Source organism: Echinops telfairi, unplaced genomic scaffold (genome assembly GCF_000313985.2).
Source record: "Echinops telfairi isolate 266 unplaced genomic scaffold, ASM31398v2 ScPeMD7_7419;HRSCAF=8457, whole genome shotgun sequence".
In the NCBI taxonomy this organism is placed as follows: Eukaryota; Metazoa; Chordata; class Mammalia; order Afrosoricida; family Tenrecidae; genus Echinops; species Echinops telfairi.
The window spans coordinates 2647253-2667455 of NW_022111319.1; the positions used below are offsets into that span (position 1 = coordinate 2647253).

The window sequence follows — 20203 nt, forward strand, 5'->3', positions numbered from 1 at the left end:
TATTACACCAGATTCAAATGAAATAAAAATAATAACACACGATGATGAAAAACTGTAGTCAAATTCGACAATGTAGAAGAAATGGAAAGATACCTAGAAATATATCATCCACTCAATTGAATGCAGACAGATAATGAAAAACTCAACAGACCCATAACAAAAAGGTCAGTAAGAAACTAACAACCAAGAAAAGCCAGGACCAGATGGTTTCACAGGGGAATTCTGCCAAGTGTTCAGAGCAAATCTGACACCAATGCAACACAACCTATTCCAGAACATAGGAAAAGACAACAAACTCCCAAACTCATTCTATGAAGCCAGAACAACACTGATACCCAAACCAGGCAAAGACCCCACAAAGTTAGAAAATTATGAACATAAATGCTAAAATCCTCCACAAAATTCTGGTCAATAGAATCCAATGACATATCAAAAAAATAATTCACCATGACCAAGTGGGATTCATCCCAGGGATGCAGGTATGGTTCATTTTTTTTTTTAAATGTAATCCACCACATAAACAAGGCAAAGGATAAAAACCACATGTTTATATCAATAGATGCAAAAAAACATTTGACAATATCTAACACCAATATTTGATCAAACCACTCATCAAAAGAGGAATTGAAGGGACATTCCTCAACAGAACAAAAACAAATTACGAAAAACCAATAGCCAACATCACACTCAACAGGGAAAAGCTAGAAACATTTCCAATGAAAGCAGGCTTCAGACAAGGATGCTCCCTATCACCACTCTTACTCAACATGGTGCTGGTAGTAGAGTCACCAAGTGACATAAACACATCACAGGAATAGAAATAGGCAAAGAAATGTGAAACTCTTACTATTTGTGGATGTTATGATTCTATACATAGAAAGCCAAAAAGCCTTCACAAAAGAACAAAACAAACAAAAAGATCCCTACTGTAAACAATCAAGGGATTCTGCAATATAGCAGTATACAAAATTAAAAACCATAAATCAATTGGATTCCTGTACACAAGCAAAGAGAGCAACGAAAAAACACCAAGAAATCAATACCATTTACAAGAAGCACACAAGATATAAAATACTGAGGAATAAAACCAACTAAAGAAGCAAAAGATCTATATAGAGAAAAGTAATTCTGCTATTTTACCAAATCCTTCAATTGTTTCCAACAGTATTTTTGTGGAGTCTTTGGGTTTTTCTACACATAAAATCATATCTCCAGCATCTAGTGAGAGTTTCACTTCTTTGCTCAATTATGTTCCTTTGATTTCTTTTTATTGTCTAATGATTCTGGCTAAGACTTCCAGCATAACAGTGAATACGAGGTTTGATGCAGTGGTCTCCTTGTTTCAGTGGTTCCCATTCTCAGGAGAAATGTTTAAAATTTTCCCCAGTTGATCATGATGTTGGCCATTGGTTTTTCATATATGGCCCTTATTATGTTGAGGACCTTCCCTTCTATTCCTATTTCTGAGTCGTTTTATCAGAAATGTGTGGTGGATATTGTCAAATGCCTTTTTTGCATCTATTGTTATGATCATGTGGTTCTTATTATTTGAGTTGTTAATGTACTGCATTGCATTGATTGATATTCTAATATTGAAACAGCATTGCATCCCTGGTTTAACTCAGACTTGATCTTGGTGATTTTTCTTTTTACATATTTTGGATTCTATTGGCTATAATTTTGTTGAATTTTTTTTTTTGCATCTAGGTCCATAAGGCTGTGGTTTTCTGTCTTTGTGGGGTCTTTGCTTGATTTTGGCACAAGGTTTATGCCTGCTTCGTAGAATGAGTTTAGGGCTTTGCTGTCCCTTTCTATATTGTGGAATAATCTAGGAAAATTGTAACAATTCTTCACTGAATACTTGGTAGAATCCCCTGCTGAAGCCTGGGCTTTTTTACTTGGTACTTTCTATATGATCTTTTCTATTCCTCCTTTTGTTATGAGTCTGTTGAGTTTTTTAAAACCGTGTAAATTTGGGTAGAAGGTGTATTTTCTAGGTGTTTATTAATTTCTTATAAGTAACAAATTTGTTGATAAACAGTCTTTCATAGTAGGGTTTGTTATTTTTTTTATTTCATTCAGATATGTTGTGATGCCTCACGTTCATCTCTTAATTCTAGATGAGGCTCTTCTTTTTTCCCTTTGATAAATTTGCCAGTGGTTTGTCAATTTTGATTATCCTTTTAAAGAACTTCTTGTCGATTTTACCTATTGTTTTACTGTTTTCTAGTTCAATTATTTCTGCTCTAATGTTTGTGTTTTCCTCCTGCTATTGAAGGGTTTATGCTATTGATTTTGTTCTAATTGTTGGATGTGTTGTATTAATGTGTTGATTTAGATTTCTCCTCTTTTTTCCCATAGATCTGTTGGTTGCTATAATTGCCCTATAATTTCTTTTGCCGTGTCTCAAAGGTTTGGATATATTATGTTATTGTTCTCATTTTTCTGAGGATTTCTTGAAGGCTTGTTTTATGTACTGAGGTACTTAAAGTTTATTGTGCCAACCTGGCCAATAAACACATGTGGGGTTAATTGAAGAGCAGAAGGATAAATGGCTCCTTGAGCGTCGCCTTTCCAGTTCTCGGGTCTCTTGCTTTCTGATGGTCGGACCAGGGTGCAGCTGCCTTAGCCAGTTCCCTGCTTCAGCTAGCAAGGCTGACTTCCTGCAAGACATCCCCAAGGAGAAGCCACATGGACCTACCCCGATGCAGCCCTGGGTGCTGGAGCAGCCGTGTGGAGACCCCTGCCAGCGCTGAGATGCCTACACATTTACTGATTCAGCTTTCCTCCTGCAGTCGGCGTCATTGTGTGTGCTTTGTGAGATGGAGGAGGACTTTGTTCATTGGTGTCAGACATATGGGCTAATGTTGACTTATGGTCTTGGGCAGCACTGTGTTGGGATGTTTTCTTCGTGTGCACTTACCCTTTATATAAAACTCTCTCTTACACATATGAGTTTCTCTGGATTTGTTTCTCTAATGTACCCAGACTAACACATGCCCTTACATGTATTCTATTCTAGATTATGTATCATGTGTGCTGAAGAAAAATGTATTTTTTGCTATTGTTGGGTTGAGTGCTCTGTTTATATCTTGATCAAGGTAGTCAAATGTGTTCTTTAGTTCCTCTAATTCTTTATTGAATTCCATTCTTGATAATCTGGCTTTTGTTGAGAAGGGTGTGTTGAAGTCTCCTACTGTTATTTATTTCTATTTCCCACTTAAACTTTATAAGGATTTAATCTTATGTATATTTCATAAGGCAAAGCTCTCTACTATATCTCTAAGATATAGTCTTAGAAACCCAAAGGGGAAGTTCTACCCTATCCTATAAGGGCACTATGAATCAGAATTGACTTGTTATCAGTGAGTTTGCCTTTTGGAATTTCACTGGAGCTATGTATGTTTACTATGTTTATGTCTTCTTGTTCTAATATTTTATTCCTTTATGTTAATTGACTTGAAATCCATTTTACATGAGATTAATATTGCTACCTCTGCTTTTAAACACTGTTTTTGGTATATAATTCACATATAATACAATTCAATATAGTTCAGTCATATCAATAAGAGTTGAACAATCATCACTGCAATTCGTTTTATAACATTTTCTTCATTCTTGTACTCATCGTAATTAGCTCCCTATTTCACCAAAATCTCCATTGCTATATCCCTAAGGAACCATTAATCCAGTTGTCATATCTATATTTTTACCTATCCTGGATTTTGTATACAGGAAAAAAAAATTTAATTGACAACAATAACAAAGTAAAACAAATAAAGACCTCAATTGAAAATAAATCAGAAAATATTACAAACTAGAACAAATTTGAAATGGATCAAAAGGGGGTTAAATCATAAAGTATTACATTTTAACCTAACTGCATCTGCAACAATCTACTTTCCAATGCATTCTGCGTGAGAGCAAGGCTATTCTGGTCTGTGGTGAGGGAGTATTCGCTGGAGGAACAATTGTGAGGAGGAAGCAGGACCACGCAGTGTTTCATGCTGTTGTGTATAGGGTCACGATGGGTCAGAAGCTACTCAATGGCACCTAACAAGAACAGCATTATATCGGGCTAATGTCTCATTTTCAACAACAACCCCCTGCCAAGGCATTCAAAAAACAGGGGGTGATCCATTTCAAAGGACAAACTAAAAATTATAGCTAAAACTTCTCAAAATTGAAAAAGAAAATAACACAATCTGCACATCTAAGAAGCTCCACAAATTCCAAGTGAAAGAAGCCCAGAGTGATTTATGTTTAGATACATTTTAATCAACTATTGAAAACCAAAGGCACACACAAAAATATTCTGAAAACCACAAGAAGAAAGTTGATTCTCTTAAGATTAAATGCTGATTTCTTCACAGAAACCATGGTTGCCAGAGGCAGTGGGATGACATAATTCAAGTACTGAAAGAAAAGAACTGCCCATAAAGAAACTGTCAAAATTGTCTTTCATAAATGATGGCAAAAGAGACATTGCCCTCCCCATAAAAAGCTGTTACTTACAAGATATGCTAAATGCAGTCTTTAGGTTTAAATAGGACAATCGATAGTAGCTCACAGCTAAATGAAGATATAAAGATCTTCAGTGAAGGCAATTTCATGGGTAAATATAAAGGCTATTTTTATTCTCCTTGTTATGTCTTATGTGATTTTAACGATAAAACATTAAAAGTTATAATTTATGTTACTGGACACACAATATATAAAGATGTTATTTGTTACAACAATAACATGGATAGGCTGCATACACATTAAACAACATTTTATGCTATTAAAGTTAAATTGGTATTAATTCAAACTAGATTTCTATAAATTTGGTTATTAAGTATAATCCCTATGGGAACAACAATGACTATATATTTTTTTAAGTTTACACAGAAAGAAATTACTTTTTTCACAACAGAAAATAAAAACATCATGGGAAGAAATGAGGGATAGAATAGGCCTAAAATACATCGAAAACAAATAGCAAAATGATAAAATCCCCCTTTTATGATGAATGCAATTAAGATAATATTATTCATTCATAAAATGAAATGAAGTTATGATTCATGCTATGACACGGAAGAACCTGGAAAACAATATACTAAGTGAAGTAACTTAGAAAAAAGACAAATAGTATATGATCTCTCATGTTAAAATTTTAGAATAAGCAAATGCCTTCAGACAAAAGTAGATTAGGGGTTACTGGAGCTTGAGGAAAGAAAGGAATGGGGAGTTACTGTTTAAGAAATGCTGATTTTTTAAATTTAGACAATCAAAACGCTTGTGGAGGTAGCTGAGGGTTTGGATTCACAACACTGTGAATAAAATATCACTTAATTTTACACTAAAAATCATCATAGTGGCAAATTTCATGTTACATAGATTTTATTAAACTAAGTTGTTTTAATAGGCAAAGAATTTGAAGAGACTTTTTTGACAAATATACAAATGATGTGATCCTCATCTTCTTTTATCTATCTGAGAAATGCAAATCATAAGCAAATGTGATACCAATTTATACCCACTATAATTATAGTAAAAAAAATAAAAACAAATATTGGCAAGGATGTGGGAGAAATTTGAACCCTTATATGTTGTTGGTGTGAAAATAAAATGATGCTACTCTTTTGATTAACAATTTGGTAATTCCTCAGACTGTTAAATATGGAACTCCCCTATTACCTAACATATCTGATTCTATGTTATCTATTCAAAAGTGATGAAAAATATTCCCGTACAAAAAACATACATGAAAATTCATTATTTCTAACAACTTAAGTGTCGACACAATCCAACAACTGCTTAGAAGATAAAGAAAATAAGGTTATATCAAAAAAAGGGGAATTATTTGGCAATAAGGAGGAATGAAATACTGATACACACAAAGGAATGAAGTACACAGGTGAATTTAAAAACAAAACATTATTCTAACCATACATCTACATGGTTATTGCAGGATTGTATATATCACAGCGTTTACCTCTCTTGTCTGTAAGTCTTGCTCTCTTCCTAGTGTCTTCAACTGACTAATTTCTGAGTAACTCTCCTCTTATATTGTACTCCCTTCACCCAAGTTAATAGATGTCTACCTGTCAGGTAGTAATTTACCCTCCTTTCCCTTCCCATTCCTTGTAACCACCAAGGAACATGTCTTTTATGTGAAAGCCATCTCTTGACTTTTAAATCATAGTTTCATACAATATTTGTCCTTTTGTGGTAGATTTCATTCACCATATTATTTCTCAGATCTATCTTTAGTCTTTAACATTGTGTGGTATTCTATTGTGTGTGTATACCATAATTTGTTTATCCACTATTCCATTAGCAGGTATTTAGGTCGTTTCCTATTTCTGCTATTGCTAATACTAATGTGATGAAAATTGGTGTACATATAAGTAGTCATACCATGGCTTTTATTTCTTTAGGCTATATACCAAATAGTGGAATTGTTACAGGTATTTTCATTTCCAACTTCTAAAGAAGTGTCATAATATTTTCCACAATGGTTGCTCAATTTATATAGCCTCACCAACACCCTAACCTCCACAGCCTAACCAGCATTTTTGGGGTTTTTTTGGACTTTGTTATTAATGTTGGGGTTAGATGGTATCTCATTGTTTTGATGTGCATCTCTCTAATGGTTACCAATCATGAGCATTTTGTCATTTTTGTTGTCCATCTCAATGTCATCTTTGGTGAAGTGCTTGTTCATGTCCTCTGCTTTTATCTTAGTTAGATTATTTGTCCTTTTGTTGTTGAGGTATTGATACATTCTATAGATTTTACAAATTAGTCCCCTCTCCAGTATGTCACTGCTCAGTGGGTGTGGAAGAATGGGGCTTGACAGAGGATATTCCTACATGTGTATTGACTTCTGTTGTAAATATATTCATAAATGTGGTGGAGAATACAAGGGGAATGTTGCAGAAGCATCTTAGATATAACCAAACATGTTTAGGGGATAAGTCACAGGGCCAGGGGTCTCAGGATCATGGTCTTGGGGGACACCAAGGCTACTTGGCATAACATTGTCCACAAATCCTACTTTGCTGAATAGTTACTGGGGTATTACAATCTCATGAGAAGCCATCTCAGGTCTCATCACATCTGGAGGAAGGAAGAGTGAAGAAAATCACAGATCCATGGAAACAATTAGTTCAATGGACTAAAGGACCATGCAAACATCAGCCTCCACAATCATGGGGCCAGAATAAGATGATGTATGACTACCACTACCAACTGTCCTGAAAGAGATTACATTAGAAGATCTTGAAACAGAGTGGGAGAAATATGGAAGAAAACTTAAAATCATTTAAGAAAGGTAGGCTTACTGGGTGGATAGAGGCTGATGGAACATTTGTGACTGTGGCCCTTATTCACCCTTCTGGTGACTCAATGAATTCAACACCCTGGCTCAATTTTCAGTTAAACAACAAATAGGTTTATAAGGAGAATAATAACCATTTAAGATTAGAAGGGCAGCATTTACCCAAGGACAAGAAAGAGACAGGAAAGAAAGAAGAATGGAAATGCAAACCACAGGGAGGAAATGGCATATTTTATGTTACATTGTGATTGTTTAATTGGAAAATTGCTTTCATTATTTTGTAAATCTTCACCCAACAGAATGAAATTTAGTCCTCTTGACAAACAACAGTTTACAGATTAGGTGGGATTGTATTTTCCAGGAAAATATTCTGAAAATTCTTTATAAAGTTGACCTCAATATCGAGAATTTCATTTATTTTTCCTGTATCTATCAGGTATGTAGTTCTCATAAAACGAAAGGCCTTAATTTGGAACCAGAGCAACATTTAACAAATGTATACCAGGAAGCTTCAAAAATTTGTGAAAAAATCCATTTTTCAACATACACATTTTAAAAATTAACATTTTAAAACATATTCCATCATCTTTTAAAGGCGTTTTTTTGAACAAACGTTTTGAATTCTCCTTGTGTATGTTATTGTCATTGTTATGGATCATAAAGTTAGTTCCAACTCACAGCAACCTATGCACAACAGAAAAAATGAGGCTGGGTCCTGTAATATCCTCACAATTGTGACTTTTGAGTCTATTGTTGTTTATGTTAATTGCACAGTATTTTCTAATATGTATGTCTCAGATGTTCATTTTTTTGAAGAATACCTGTTTTTAACAAGCATCAACTTTTTGATATTACAGTAGAGTAAAAAATGCGATTAGAATATTATAATTATCATCCTCAGCAGCTAATGAAGGTCAGTGCAAATTTCTGGCCACATATTTATAAAATAATTTTTCATAGTCTATTACAAAGAATTAAAAAGGTTGCTCTATATTCCTGCAATTCATTTTTATAGGAATCAATGGAATTATTCTTCATTTGATTCTAATGTTCTACAGAATTTAGAGTTCCAAACAGAAAACTTAGAATTTGTATGAAAATTGTTTTCTTTCTTCTTTTTCTTTGTCCTCTGAAAAGACGTTAGTCACCTAAAATAATGAACTCAAAGAACACATAAATTATGTTTTCAAAAGTAATGTTTATTTTAAAGCATTGCATTGTCTGAATTTCAGTAAAGTCATTAATAAGGCTATAATGACATTAGTAAAAGCAGAGACCTGCATACATCAAATGATAAAATAAAGTAATATGAAGAAAAAAGTGAAGTAAAGTAATACAGAACTAAAATTACACGTGTGTGTGGAGAGAGAGAGGGAGAGAAATAGCATAATAATGATTCTCATCAGTCTTGAAAATTATGCTTTAAAATTTTCCTTTTTTTCACTGGATGTTGTACTACTTGCTGGAATAGAGTCATAGGAAAAAAAATTACCTCTGTTTAGATTAATTTACTGACACAAAATATGCCTAATCTGAAAATTAAAAAACTCATAGATATGAGTTTGTATCATTCATGATAATAAGTTACATCAAATGGGGAAAAACCAGTAATTTGCTTTAACTAACAGTGTACAATTCATCTTTGGACCTTCCCAAGGAAAACCAATTTTGCCAGTCTATTTTATATTGGTTAAGTACAAGTCTGGGCTGTTTGGTAAAGAATGTAATCTTAAACTTACTTGCCAACTGACTTTCTCACATCTCACGTGACATACATATGCAAATTTCACTGGGACCAGCAACTTGGCAATATGATTCTATTATAGTAAGAAGTAAGTCAAAACATTGTCAATTGAATACAATTATGGGAAAACATCTATTTTCAACGATGAAATATGTAATGAAAAGAAAAAAAACACCTCACTGTCATCAATTCAACAATGACTCGTAGTGACCCCCTGTGGGTTTCCAAGATTCTGTTTATAGAAGTAGAAAGCTTTGTCTTTCTCCCTCTGGGAACCTGGTGGTTTCAAACTGCAGACCATGCAGATCACAGCCCAACGCTTAACCACTACACCACTAGGGCTCCTATGTAATGAAAGGATAATTAATAATCCAAGGAAATTTGTGATTCAGTAGACAGAGGTTACATTTACAAAAGAATGGGAATGTTTTAATCGTCATAGAGAACAACTGACAAATCATAAACATCACTTGCTACTACTTTTAATCATAATAGCAACACATAAAAAGGTATATATTCTTGTTCACTAAAATTAATGAAGCTATTTGAGTATCAGAAAATTCCTTCATTCTTATTTTGCAATTACTTATTGTTTAACAAGTTTAGCTACAGATATAGTTAAGCTGCAATAATGATACCAAAAAAAAGTAATTGGTATTCCTTTATAAAATCATTGACGTACATACATTGCCTTGATAGATAATACTATTCCATGACATATATTTAGCTTTTGTTTTTATTTGTTCTCCTCATTTAAAAGTCACATTTTAATTACACATTCATTTAGGTTATTTGCATAAAAACCAGCAAATAATATATATTTTCATAGTAAGCCAATTTATTTTGAAGCCAATATAATTGTTATTGTTGTTGTTGTTTTCTATTTTATAACAGCACTGGAGATTTCCTTTTCAGGAAGTTTGAAAGGGAATGCTCAAGGTTCATTCTTGCTGCTTTTGCTTTGCCTGGGCTTCTGCTTCCTGAAAGGAAAAACAAACAAATTGGATAAATTTAAATATCACAAAGCATCTACCCATGCATATTCTGGTTAGAACAAATATGCCTAGCACAAAGTCTAAGAATAGTCCAAATCAGAATATTGGTCTTTCACAGAAAAAAAAAAACTGCTTAAAAGTTCTTAACTGAAAAATAGAAACTTCTGCCTAGAAACTGACAACAATAAAAGACTGCCTAAATCATATCTGAGATTTTGTTTCAAAACTTATTTGCATTACAATTCTAATCCACACGAGATGGATTTGTTTTTGCTATAGAATCTCTTCTGACTCATGGTGACCCCCTGTCAACGTTATGAAGCAGAACTGCTCCATAGGGCTTACTTGAGTTCCCAATGTGCAAACTCCTATGCGAAGGGTCTTGATTACAATATTAGTGGAAGAAGACTGCTAAGTTTTTTGCTATTATTGTGTGGGTTTGAACACCAAATTTTAGGTTAGCAGCAAAGCATAGTGTACAATGTGCCTAGGGACCTTATACTTTCAACTTGTCATACTAAAGAAAATTGCGAGATCATTCCCCCAAAACACACCAAACTCACAGCCGTTGACTTGATTCCAACTCATAGTGACCCTGTAGGACAGACTAGAATTGCCACTGTAGGTTTCCAAGATTTTAAATCAGGGGTGCTCAATAAGTCAATCGCATGGCATTAAAAAATATAGATGTAAGCATATCATCAATCCTGTCGCTTAATTGATATACAGCGCTGCCAATCAGATGCAATCTTAGGTGTCAAACGCTTGTGCAAATAACTGTGCTAAGTGCAGCAAAACTGACAAGCTAAGTTACTGCCAAATTTTAGATTTTGTTTTTTTCTCTTAAACATAAGAAAGGGTATTAAAAGGAGTGGGGGAGCTGTACCAAGTAAGAAGACAAAAACCTATCACTTTCATATGGAGATTTTGACACTACAAGCCGACATTCAGCTGAAGTCCAGAGCGCATGAACAGTTAGTTCTGGAACTTACTGGCAGAGGGAAAGTACCCAAACATGAGAAAATGTGCTACCTCCTTGACTGCGTTATTCGGCTCTACTTATTTATGTGAGTCAACCTTTTCCCACATAAAGATCATTAAGTCCAAGTACCGTTCCACCATGACTGATGATCATTTGGAAGTGTGCTTGAGGCTGGCTGTCAGCAGTTCCTGTCCTGACTATGCATCCCTGGCTCATTCCATTCAGTGCAAGTCATCAGAGTAAACTCAGGTAATGACAAAAAATGTGCATAATTAATTGTATTGTGTTGTGCAATATGGACTCATGGTTATGCAAGGTACATAAACATACATTGCACATATAAAGAATTCTCAATGTATTTATGAATAAATGTAATGAATAAATAAAAATAAATATATGTTATGCACTTTTGTAGTGGTAGATCATTTTGACTTGATCGTTTTATAAGTAGCTCATATGCTGAAAAAAAAATGTGAGCACCCCTGTTGTAAATGTTTACAGGAGTAGAGAGCGCATCTTTCTCCCATGAGTTGGCTGGTAGTTCTAAACTGCTGACCCTGGAGTTAGCACCCCAATGTGCTAACTCCTATGCAAAGGGTCACTCTTATGCCATTTGTATGATGGTTATGAGTTATGTTTGCATGATCAGCAGTTAAAAAACATCAGCTCCTTGAAAGAAAGACTGCGCTTTCTACTCCTGTAAACAGTTACAGTCTTTAAAACCCACAGAGGCTTGCTAAGAGTCAGCATTGACTCTATGGCAAATTAGAGTGAGATAAATTATTTTGTGGTATTGCTTCTAGTCCTCAAAGGTCTCATTATTATTAATTTTATCTAAAAACTTCATAGTTATCAACCTTAATCTCTTTCCCTCTTACCACCTTTTGACAGCACCCTCTCCCACCCCAGTCAGAAATTACTCGATAGCAATTTTGTTTGTTTGTTTGGTCAATTTTACCCCTAAAAATGGCCAAGGTCTATCCTTTACTCTCCATCTCTACTGCTACCATCTTAGTCCAAGACATGGTCATTTCAGATCTATTCTTTCCCCACTTCCATTCTCACTCTTTTCAACCCATTCTCCATGAAACAATCTGTGCAATTATTATTTTAACAGTCTCTGAATAGGTTATATATATATATATATATATATATATATATATCCAGTAAAAGACGCAAACAGTACACAGTATCTCTTCCGCACCCTACCAAGCTGTTCAGCTGGTCTCATGAAAGTCTAAAACTATAGTTAAAAGCTATTTCCTTGAAATACTCTAAGTATGAATTTTGTAAAAATATGTGTGTATATCCCCCAGCCCTTTTAACAGAATGGTAGGGAATTATTCTTACTGTTCTTTGTACCTTGTTATAATATATGTTTTAGGTATTCTATGCGGACAACTCCGTATTATTTTATGCATATACCCCCAATTTGTTTCACTTGTCCTCTCCTGATCAAGAATTAAGTTCCACTCTCACAGGCTTTGTTCCATTCATGTCACCGTGGTTGACTGTACTTTGAGAAAGCAGCTTCTTCTCAGTCATAATTCAAGTACCTTCTGACTCTAGGGGGCCACTCTAGGGGGCACTGTCTCTGACAATGTTCTGCGTCCATTGCTTAGACCTTCAGTATCTAACAAATATTCAACATTATGTATGAGGTTTTCAGTGGCTACTTCCTCCGAAGTGGGCAGCAGAGTCCTTCTTCCTAGTCTGTTCTTAGTCTGGAAATTCCACTGAAAGGTGTTCCCATTGGGTGATGCTGCTGACATTTGAAATACCAGTCACATAGCTTCTAGCATCACAGCACCACAGAAAGAATCACAATGCTGCAAACTGAAACACAAGTGGTGGTGGGTCTACGTAATAAAATTTGGAGATTTTCCTAATGACTGGTTGTCCCACATGGTTTACCCACCAACAGAAATAAAATTACCTTCTCCTAGACAGCCATGCGGCTGAAAACCTTTGGACTTGAATTTCCATTAAGGTTCACTGACCACCCTTGTAGGAGTGTCTGTTGATGTCCAATGTGAGAAACTGACTCCACTTGAAGTGGAGGCCTCCTCTATTGAAGTGGTTCGTAAGATGTACAAGTAAAGGGGTGGTACATAGATCATGAGCATCAGGGAGGCACACCACTTCACTGATATGGGAGAATGGATTAGACGATTACATGAACTGAGAAACAGAAGCCTGTCTTTTTCTTGGTGTTTATCCTTATAGTAGTGGTCTCATATAATATTTGTCTTGTGATTGAGTAGCTTGGCTCAGCATAATGGTTTCGAGGTCTACCCATATCATGAGATGTTTCATGGTTTCATCCCTGTTTTTTGAGGATGCATACTATTCAGTCGTATGTTTCTGCTTCTTTAGCCATTCTCCAACTGATGGGCTTTGGGGAAGTTTCCAACTTCTTGATTTTGTGAACTGTGCTGCAATGAACATGGGAGAGCATACGTCTGTTTGTGTTGTGTCCCTTACTTCTTTGGGGTGTATAACCAGCGGAGAGATTGCTGGGTCTTATGGGATTTCTATTAGTAATTCTTTCAGAAAGGGTTATATTGTTTTCCCGTCATGGTTGCACCTGTTTAAAAGCCCACCAACAGTTATTAGTGCTCCAATCTCTCCACACCCTATCCAGCATTTGTTGTTTTCCATTTTTTTAAAATGGGGATATTACTATGGTTGTAAGGTAATATCTCATCATTGTTATAATTCGCATCTCCAGGATGGATAGTCATCATGGGTATGTTTTTATGTGCTTGTTAGCCATTTGAGTGCAATTTGGAGGGGGAACTCTCTGTTCATGTGTTCTGTCAACTTTTTAATTGAATTGTTTTTTCTTATTGAGGTGTTGCAAAATTCTATACATTTCATTAATTAGTTCCTTGTCCTTTGTGTCATGACTAAAGGTTTTATCATAGTACATCGGTTTTATTTTTTCTGTCTTGCTGGAGTCTTTTGATGTACAAAAATGTCTTACTTTTAGTTAGTCTCAGTCATCTATTTTGTCTTCAACTGTGTGGCCTTCCTTAATCAAATTCAGTAGTCTGTGTAAGCCCTGCCACAGGGCTCTTAAGTTTGTCCCAATTTTCTCATTGATGATCCTTATAGCTCTAGAATTTACATTTAAGTCTCGGATACATCTTGAATTTGTTTTTGTACATAAGGTGAGGTATGGATCCTGCTTCATTCTTTTGCACGCAAACACCCAATTTGGCCAGCATCATTTGTTAAAGCAGCTGTGTTTTTCTCATTTAATGCTTCTATGCCTTTTGTCAAAAATTGGTTGCCTGTAGGGGGAACATTTATTTCTCTGTGTTCTAGTCTGTTCCATTGGTTTATGTATCTATCATTGTACCAGGAGCAGGCGGTTTTGACTATTGTGGCTGTGCGGTTGTCTAGTGAGAAGTCTCCTACTTCTACTTTTCAAGAATTTTCTGCTTTTCTACCCTTTCCATATGAAGTTGGTGATTAGTTTTTCTTTCCTTTTTTCTTTTTAAGAATGAAGTTTGGATTTGATTGGAATTGTGCCGTGATTCTAGAGTGTATTAGGTAGTTTTGACATTTTGGCGACGTTAAGCCTTCCTATTCATGAAAAGGGATTATTCTTACATTTATGTAAGTTTCTTCTGTAGCTTTCTTTGTACAGGCTTTTCTTCTTTTGGCTAGGTTTATTCCTAAGTATTTCATCTGTTGAGTGGCTATTGTAAAGAGCATCATCTTCCTGATGTATGTTTCAAAGCTTTCTTTGCTGGTATCTAGGAATTCAATTGATTTCTGAGGCGTTAGTCTTTTATCCTGCTATTTTACCAAATCCCTCAAATGCTTCCAATTTTTTGTGTGTGGAGTCTGGCCTTTTCTACATATAACATCATTGTTGCTTGGTGCTGTTGTGTCAGTTCCAACTCACAATGACTCTATGTAACACAGAACAAAACACCGCCCAATCTGGCACCATCCTCAGAATTGTTCTTATGTTTGAGCCCATTGTGTTTGAGCTGCAGCCACTACGTCAAGTCAATCCATCTCATCTAGGGACTTCCTCTGTTTTGCTGTCTCTTCCCTTTACTAGGCATGACATCCTTCTCTAGGGACTAGTCTTTCCTGATAACATGTCCAAAGTAGGTAAGAGGAACATTTTTGTTATCCTTGATTCTTGTTCTTGTATAATGGTCTGGCTAAGACTTCCAGCACAACGCTGGATAAGAGTGGTTTAATTGGAAATCTGTGTCTGGTTCCTATTCTCAAAGGAAATGGTTTCAGATTTTTTTTACATTGAGTATATGGTTGGCCTTTGTTATGTTGAGGAATTTCTCTTCTATTCCTATCTCATTTAGAGGTTTTATCAGAAACGGGTGTTGGATATTGTCAAATATGTATTCTGTTCCTACTCATATGATCACGTGGCTCTTCTTCTTTGTCTGGTTTATGGACTGCATTACTTTTATTGTTTTTCTAAAATTGAAGCATTCTGGTATCCCTGGTATAATTCACACTTAATCAAGTTGAATTATTTTTATATGTTTTGGATTCTATTGTCTGGAATTTTGGTTTTAGTATCAGAAATATGCTTGCTTATAGAATGAGATTGGAGTTTTCTGTCCATTTTTATATTCTGGAATAGTTTAAGTAGAATTTGTGTCAGATATTCACTGAATAATTGGTGGAATTCTCTTCTAAAGACATTTGGTCCCGGAATTTCCTTGGTTGAGTATTCCTTATATTTATTCTTTTCTTATGGGTCTGTTATGGTATTCTATATCTATCTGAATTAATTTGTGTAGATGGTGTATATCTAGATATTTGTCCATTTGTTCTAGGTTATCGGACTTGGTGGAGTACAGTATTTCCTATTGTTAATTTTGTTAGATTCCTGCAAGTCTACTCTGACGCATATCAACCATATGTACAACAGAATATGTGGGATGCAAAAGGGTTTTTCTCCAGGTTGTCTCCCCCAAATATATGCTGAACCTAAGATGCTGCTTGCTACACATGGCAAACGACTGTACACTTGGAGGTCACTGCAAGCACGACAGAGGTTACTACCTATCTAGAACAATCAGACTGTATAGTCTGTCCCACCCTAAGTAGGGCCCACTCCCTTCTGATAAGGATAGTAATTGTTTCCCTGAAGGAGAACCCAGGGAGGTCAAGTCCATTCAAGGATGACCAAGGTTAGGCTGCCATATTGAGTCTAGGGTCCGTCCATCTTGTCACATGTGTACACCTAGTCCCTCCCCTCCCTATTATGTGTACACCCCTAGCTCATCCCCTGCCTATGATGTGTATGCCTATTGTACAGCACCTTCCTGTGACATGTGTGGTTACCTTTAATCGTGCCCCTAAGGATATATAGCCCTTGGTCAGAAATAAAGAGGAGATGCTTTCTCCTCCCTCCTCCTCCTCCCGCTCTCTGCAAGGACCTGATCATGGCCCTCCCGGAGGTGAGCATGCTACCATAAAATGTGTCTGACTCCTTTATTTACTCTCTCTCCTATCTTATTCTCTATGACTTTACTATAATCTTTATATATTATAACCATACAATTGTGCCTACCAAACCCGTGATAGTGTCAGAGGATGGCTTACTCTAACAAGAATGAAACACTGCCTTGTCTAGTGTCATCCTCACATTTAGTCATGTTTCAGCCCATCCATGGAACCATGGTGTCAATCCATCTTGTTGAAGGTCTTCTTTTTCACTGTCCTACTACTTTACCAAGCAGAATGTTCTTCTCCAGGGACTGGTCTCTCCTGACAATATGTCCAAAGTACATGAGATGAAGTCTAGCCATCTTTGCCTCTAAGGAACATTCTGGCTATACTTCTTCCAAGACACACTTCTTTGCTCTTTTCGCAGTCCACGATACTTTCAATATTCTTTGGCAGCACCATAATTCAAATGAATATATTCTTCATTGGTCTTCTATATTCAATGCCCATCATTCACATGCACATGTGGTGATTGAAAATACCATGGTTTGAGTCAGGCATATATTAGTCCTCAAATCACCTCATTACTTTTCAACACTTTATAGAGATGTTATGCAGCAGATTTGCCCAACACAATGTGTTATATTATCTCTTGGCTACTGCTTCCATGAGCATTAATTGTAGATCTGAACAAGATGAAATGTTTGAAAATCCAATCTTTTCTCATTTATTAGGATGTTCCTTATTGGTCCAACGATGGAGGGTTAGGTTTCTTTCTTTACATTGAGTTGTAATCCATACTGAAATCCTAGATCTTCATCAGCAAATGATTCAAGTTCTCCTCACTTTAACAAGCATGTTGTGTTATCTGCATATCACAAATTGTTAATAACATTGCCCAAACCCTGCAAGCATTACCATTTAGCAGGTGCCAAATTTGTTTGTTATAAGGTCATTTCATCCTTTAATCAGACCAATTACTTCAGAATTGCAGGTAACATGGTAAGACTAGTGAATTCCTTGAACATGGAATAGCTGCATGAGGCTATAGGTGCAGACTTGGAGAGGGAAAGGTAATATAACATAAGTGATGGCATGCAATTTACTTGGACTTTCAGGTCCTCCTTGAGCCTGATCTCATGTATACAACTTATAATAAATGACAAAGTGCTGCTCTGCATGTCCAAATTGATGTTTCTGTGGGTCAGACAATACACAATTCATAGCGGGCAGTTCAGGATAATTGGTGACTTGGTTGTCCATGGCTAGAGGTCCAGACTTTACTAAGGTCCACTACCAGGCCATAAGGTGTTTCTCAAATGTAAAATAATTATCCAGAGAATTGCAGGGCTTTGCTCCCAAATTCCAAAGTAGCCCGAGGCTGTGGTAGAGTACTAAAATTGTAATGAAATTAATCTGTCAAAGTAAAAGTGACTATAAAAGGAATTCTCTAAAATAAAAAATGAAGTGGCCCGCATACTTATGGTCTCCATTTCTGTCATGGAACCATCTTTCACCCGTTCTACACCCATAGCCTCTTGGGATGTACTTTATGATCAGTTGACTGAGCTACAGAAAACTTGTCCTTAGTTTACTGATGATTCTGCACAATATGCAGGCACCACTTGAAAATGGATAACAGTATCACTACATCCCCTTTCTGAGATCTCCTCAAAGCACAATGATGAAGGAAAGCCTCCCAATGGGCAGAATGTTGAGTGGTACACCTGGTTGTTCAATTTGCTTGGATGGTGAAATGGCCAAATGCATGACGGTATACTAATTCACAAGATGTGGCCTAATGGCTCGGCTGCATGGTCAGGGACTTGGAAGAAGCATGGTTGGAAGATCTGTGACAAGGAAGTATAGGGGAAATGTATATGGATAGACTTCTCTGAATAGGGAAAAAGGAGGAAGATAGTTGTGCCGCCGCGCCCCCCCTCCCCCGCCAAAGAATTACTTCTGCAGAGGAGGATTTTAACAATCAAGTGGCTATGATGATATGTTCTGTGGAAACCAGTCATCCTCTTTCCCCAGCCACTCATGTCCTTATCCAATAGTCACATGAACAAAGTAGCCATGGTGGCAAGGGCGAAGTTTATGCATGAGCTCAGCCACATGGACTTCTATTCACCAAAGCTGAATTGGCTACAGCCACTGATGAGAGCCCAATCTACCAGCACAGAGACCATTCCTTAAGGGGATCAACCAGAAACCTGCTGGCAGGTGATTACATAGGACCACTTCCTTCATGGAAAGGGCATCATTTTCTTCTTACTGGAATAGACACTTACTATGGATACAGATTTGCTTTCCTGTAAGCACTACTTCTGCCAAAACTACCTTTCATGGGCTTACTGAAGGTCTTTTCCAATAGCAAAGTATCTCATACAACATTGCTTCAGATCAATGGACTCACTTCATAGCAAATTTCATATGGCAATGGGCCGATGCTCATTAAATGCACTGGTTTCCCATCATCGTGAAGCAGTTGTATTGATAGTACGAATGGCATGAATTTCTAAAGACACAATTATGGTGCCCACTTGGTGGCAACACTTTGCAAGGTTGGGGCAATGTTCTTCTAGTAGGCTTTATATGCTCTAAACCACCATAGTGCTGGTTTACTGATAGCCAGGATTCAAATTTCCAGGAACCAAGGGGTGGAAATGGCAATGGCACCACTCACTATTACTCATAATGACCCACTCATCATATTTTTGTTTCCTGTCCCTGCAACCCTCTGTTCTTCAGGTCTGGAGGTCATAGTTTCAAAGAATTAATTCCATTGAAATGACTGTGACCTAAATAATGATACCGACTTAAGATTGATGTATACTATCCCAATTCTATCTTATTATCCAAACAAACATAATCCAATAATGTAGAACATAATCCAATCCTGGTTTATTAACTACAGCTAGAGGTTATGATGTACATTATATCACAGAATGGAGACTAATCACACAATACTGAGAATCAAGGCCTTGTCAAATTGACACACATTTATAGGGACACAGTTTGATCTATGATATTCAAAATGCTCCTGTTGCCAGTAGAATCTTCATCTCCATGGTCATTTCTAGACCTTTTTTTCCCCATTTATGTCAAGCTCTCTTTTGCCCATTTTCTGATAATATCAACTATTTTTAACTCTACTTTTATTCCTAAAATTAAGCAATTATAGAGAACACACTATAACCAGGCTGATAGACTCCTCTATAGACCCAACTCTAAATTCGTCCGGGCCCTCTATCTTTCACAGTTAACCTTTCAGTTTATTACCCCTGACTTTTTCATCTATTTTCAAGAAGGAAACGTTCCAATTTCCCTCAAGATTCTAATGTTACAACTTTTCCTTCACTGCTAACACAAGACCTCTTGTTTCACTGGAGATAGTCACCCTACCATGTGAACATCTTCACATATCAAAATATTTATATTTTAATGTATTTTATCCTAATTCTTTCCTGTATCAGAAAACTATGTGCCGCCATTCCTTTCCAAGATTTAACACGCCAATGGATCGCCTTGGTGGAGTAGTGGTTATAAGTTGGAAGTTGAAAGTTCAAAACCACTAGCTGTTCCTCAGGATAAAGATGGAGATTTCTACTCCCATATAAAAGTTATGGTCTCAAAAACTCATGGGGGCCAGTTCCACCTTGTCCTATAGGGTCACTTATGAGTTGGCATTGTCTCAATGACAGTGAATTTTT

At 36.3% G+C, this 20203-nt stretch overlaps 1 protein-coding gene across 1 annotated transcript in view; it reads right to left on the reverse strand.

Annotated features, from left to right (window-relative positions):
- Window positions 1-9786: 9786 nt before the first annotated feature.
- The window catches only part of SH3BGRL (SH3 domain binding glutamate rich protein like), a gene marked incomplete at its 5' end in the record, with an annotated part of 39509 nt that continues 29092 nt past the window's right edge, over window positions 9787-20203 (reverse strand). The window contains one exon of the mRNA XM_004714139.3: window positions 9787-10048. Coding sequence (XP_004714196.2) covers window positions 10010-10048 — 39 coding nt within the window. The remainder of the gene's footprint in view (window positions 10049-20203) is intronic.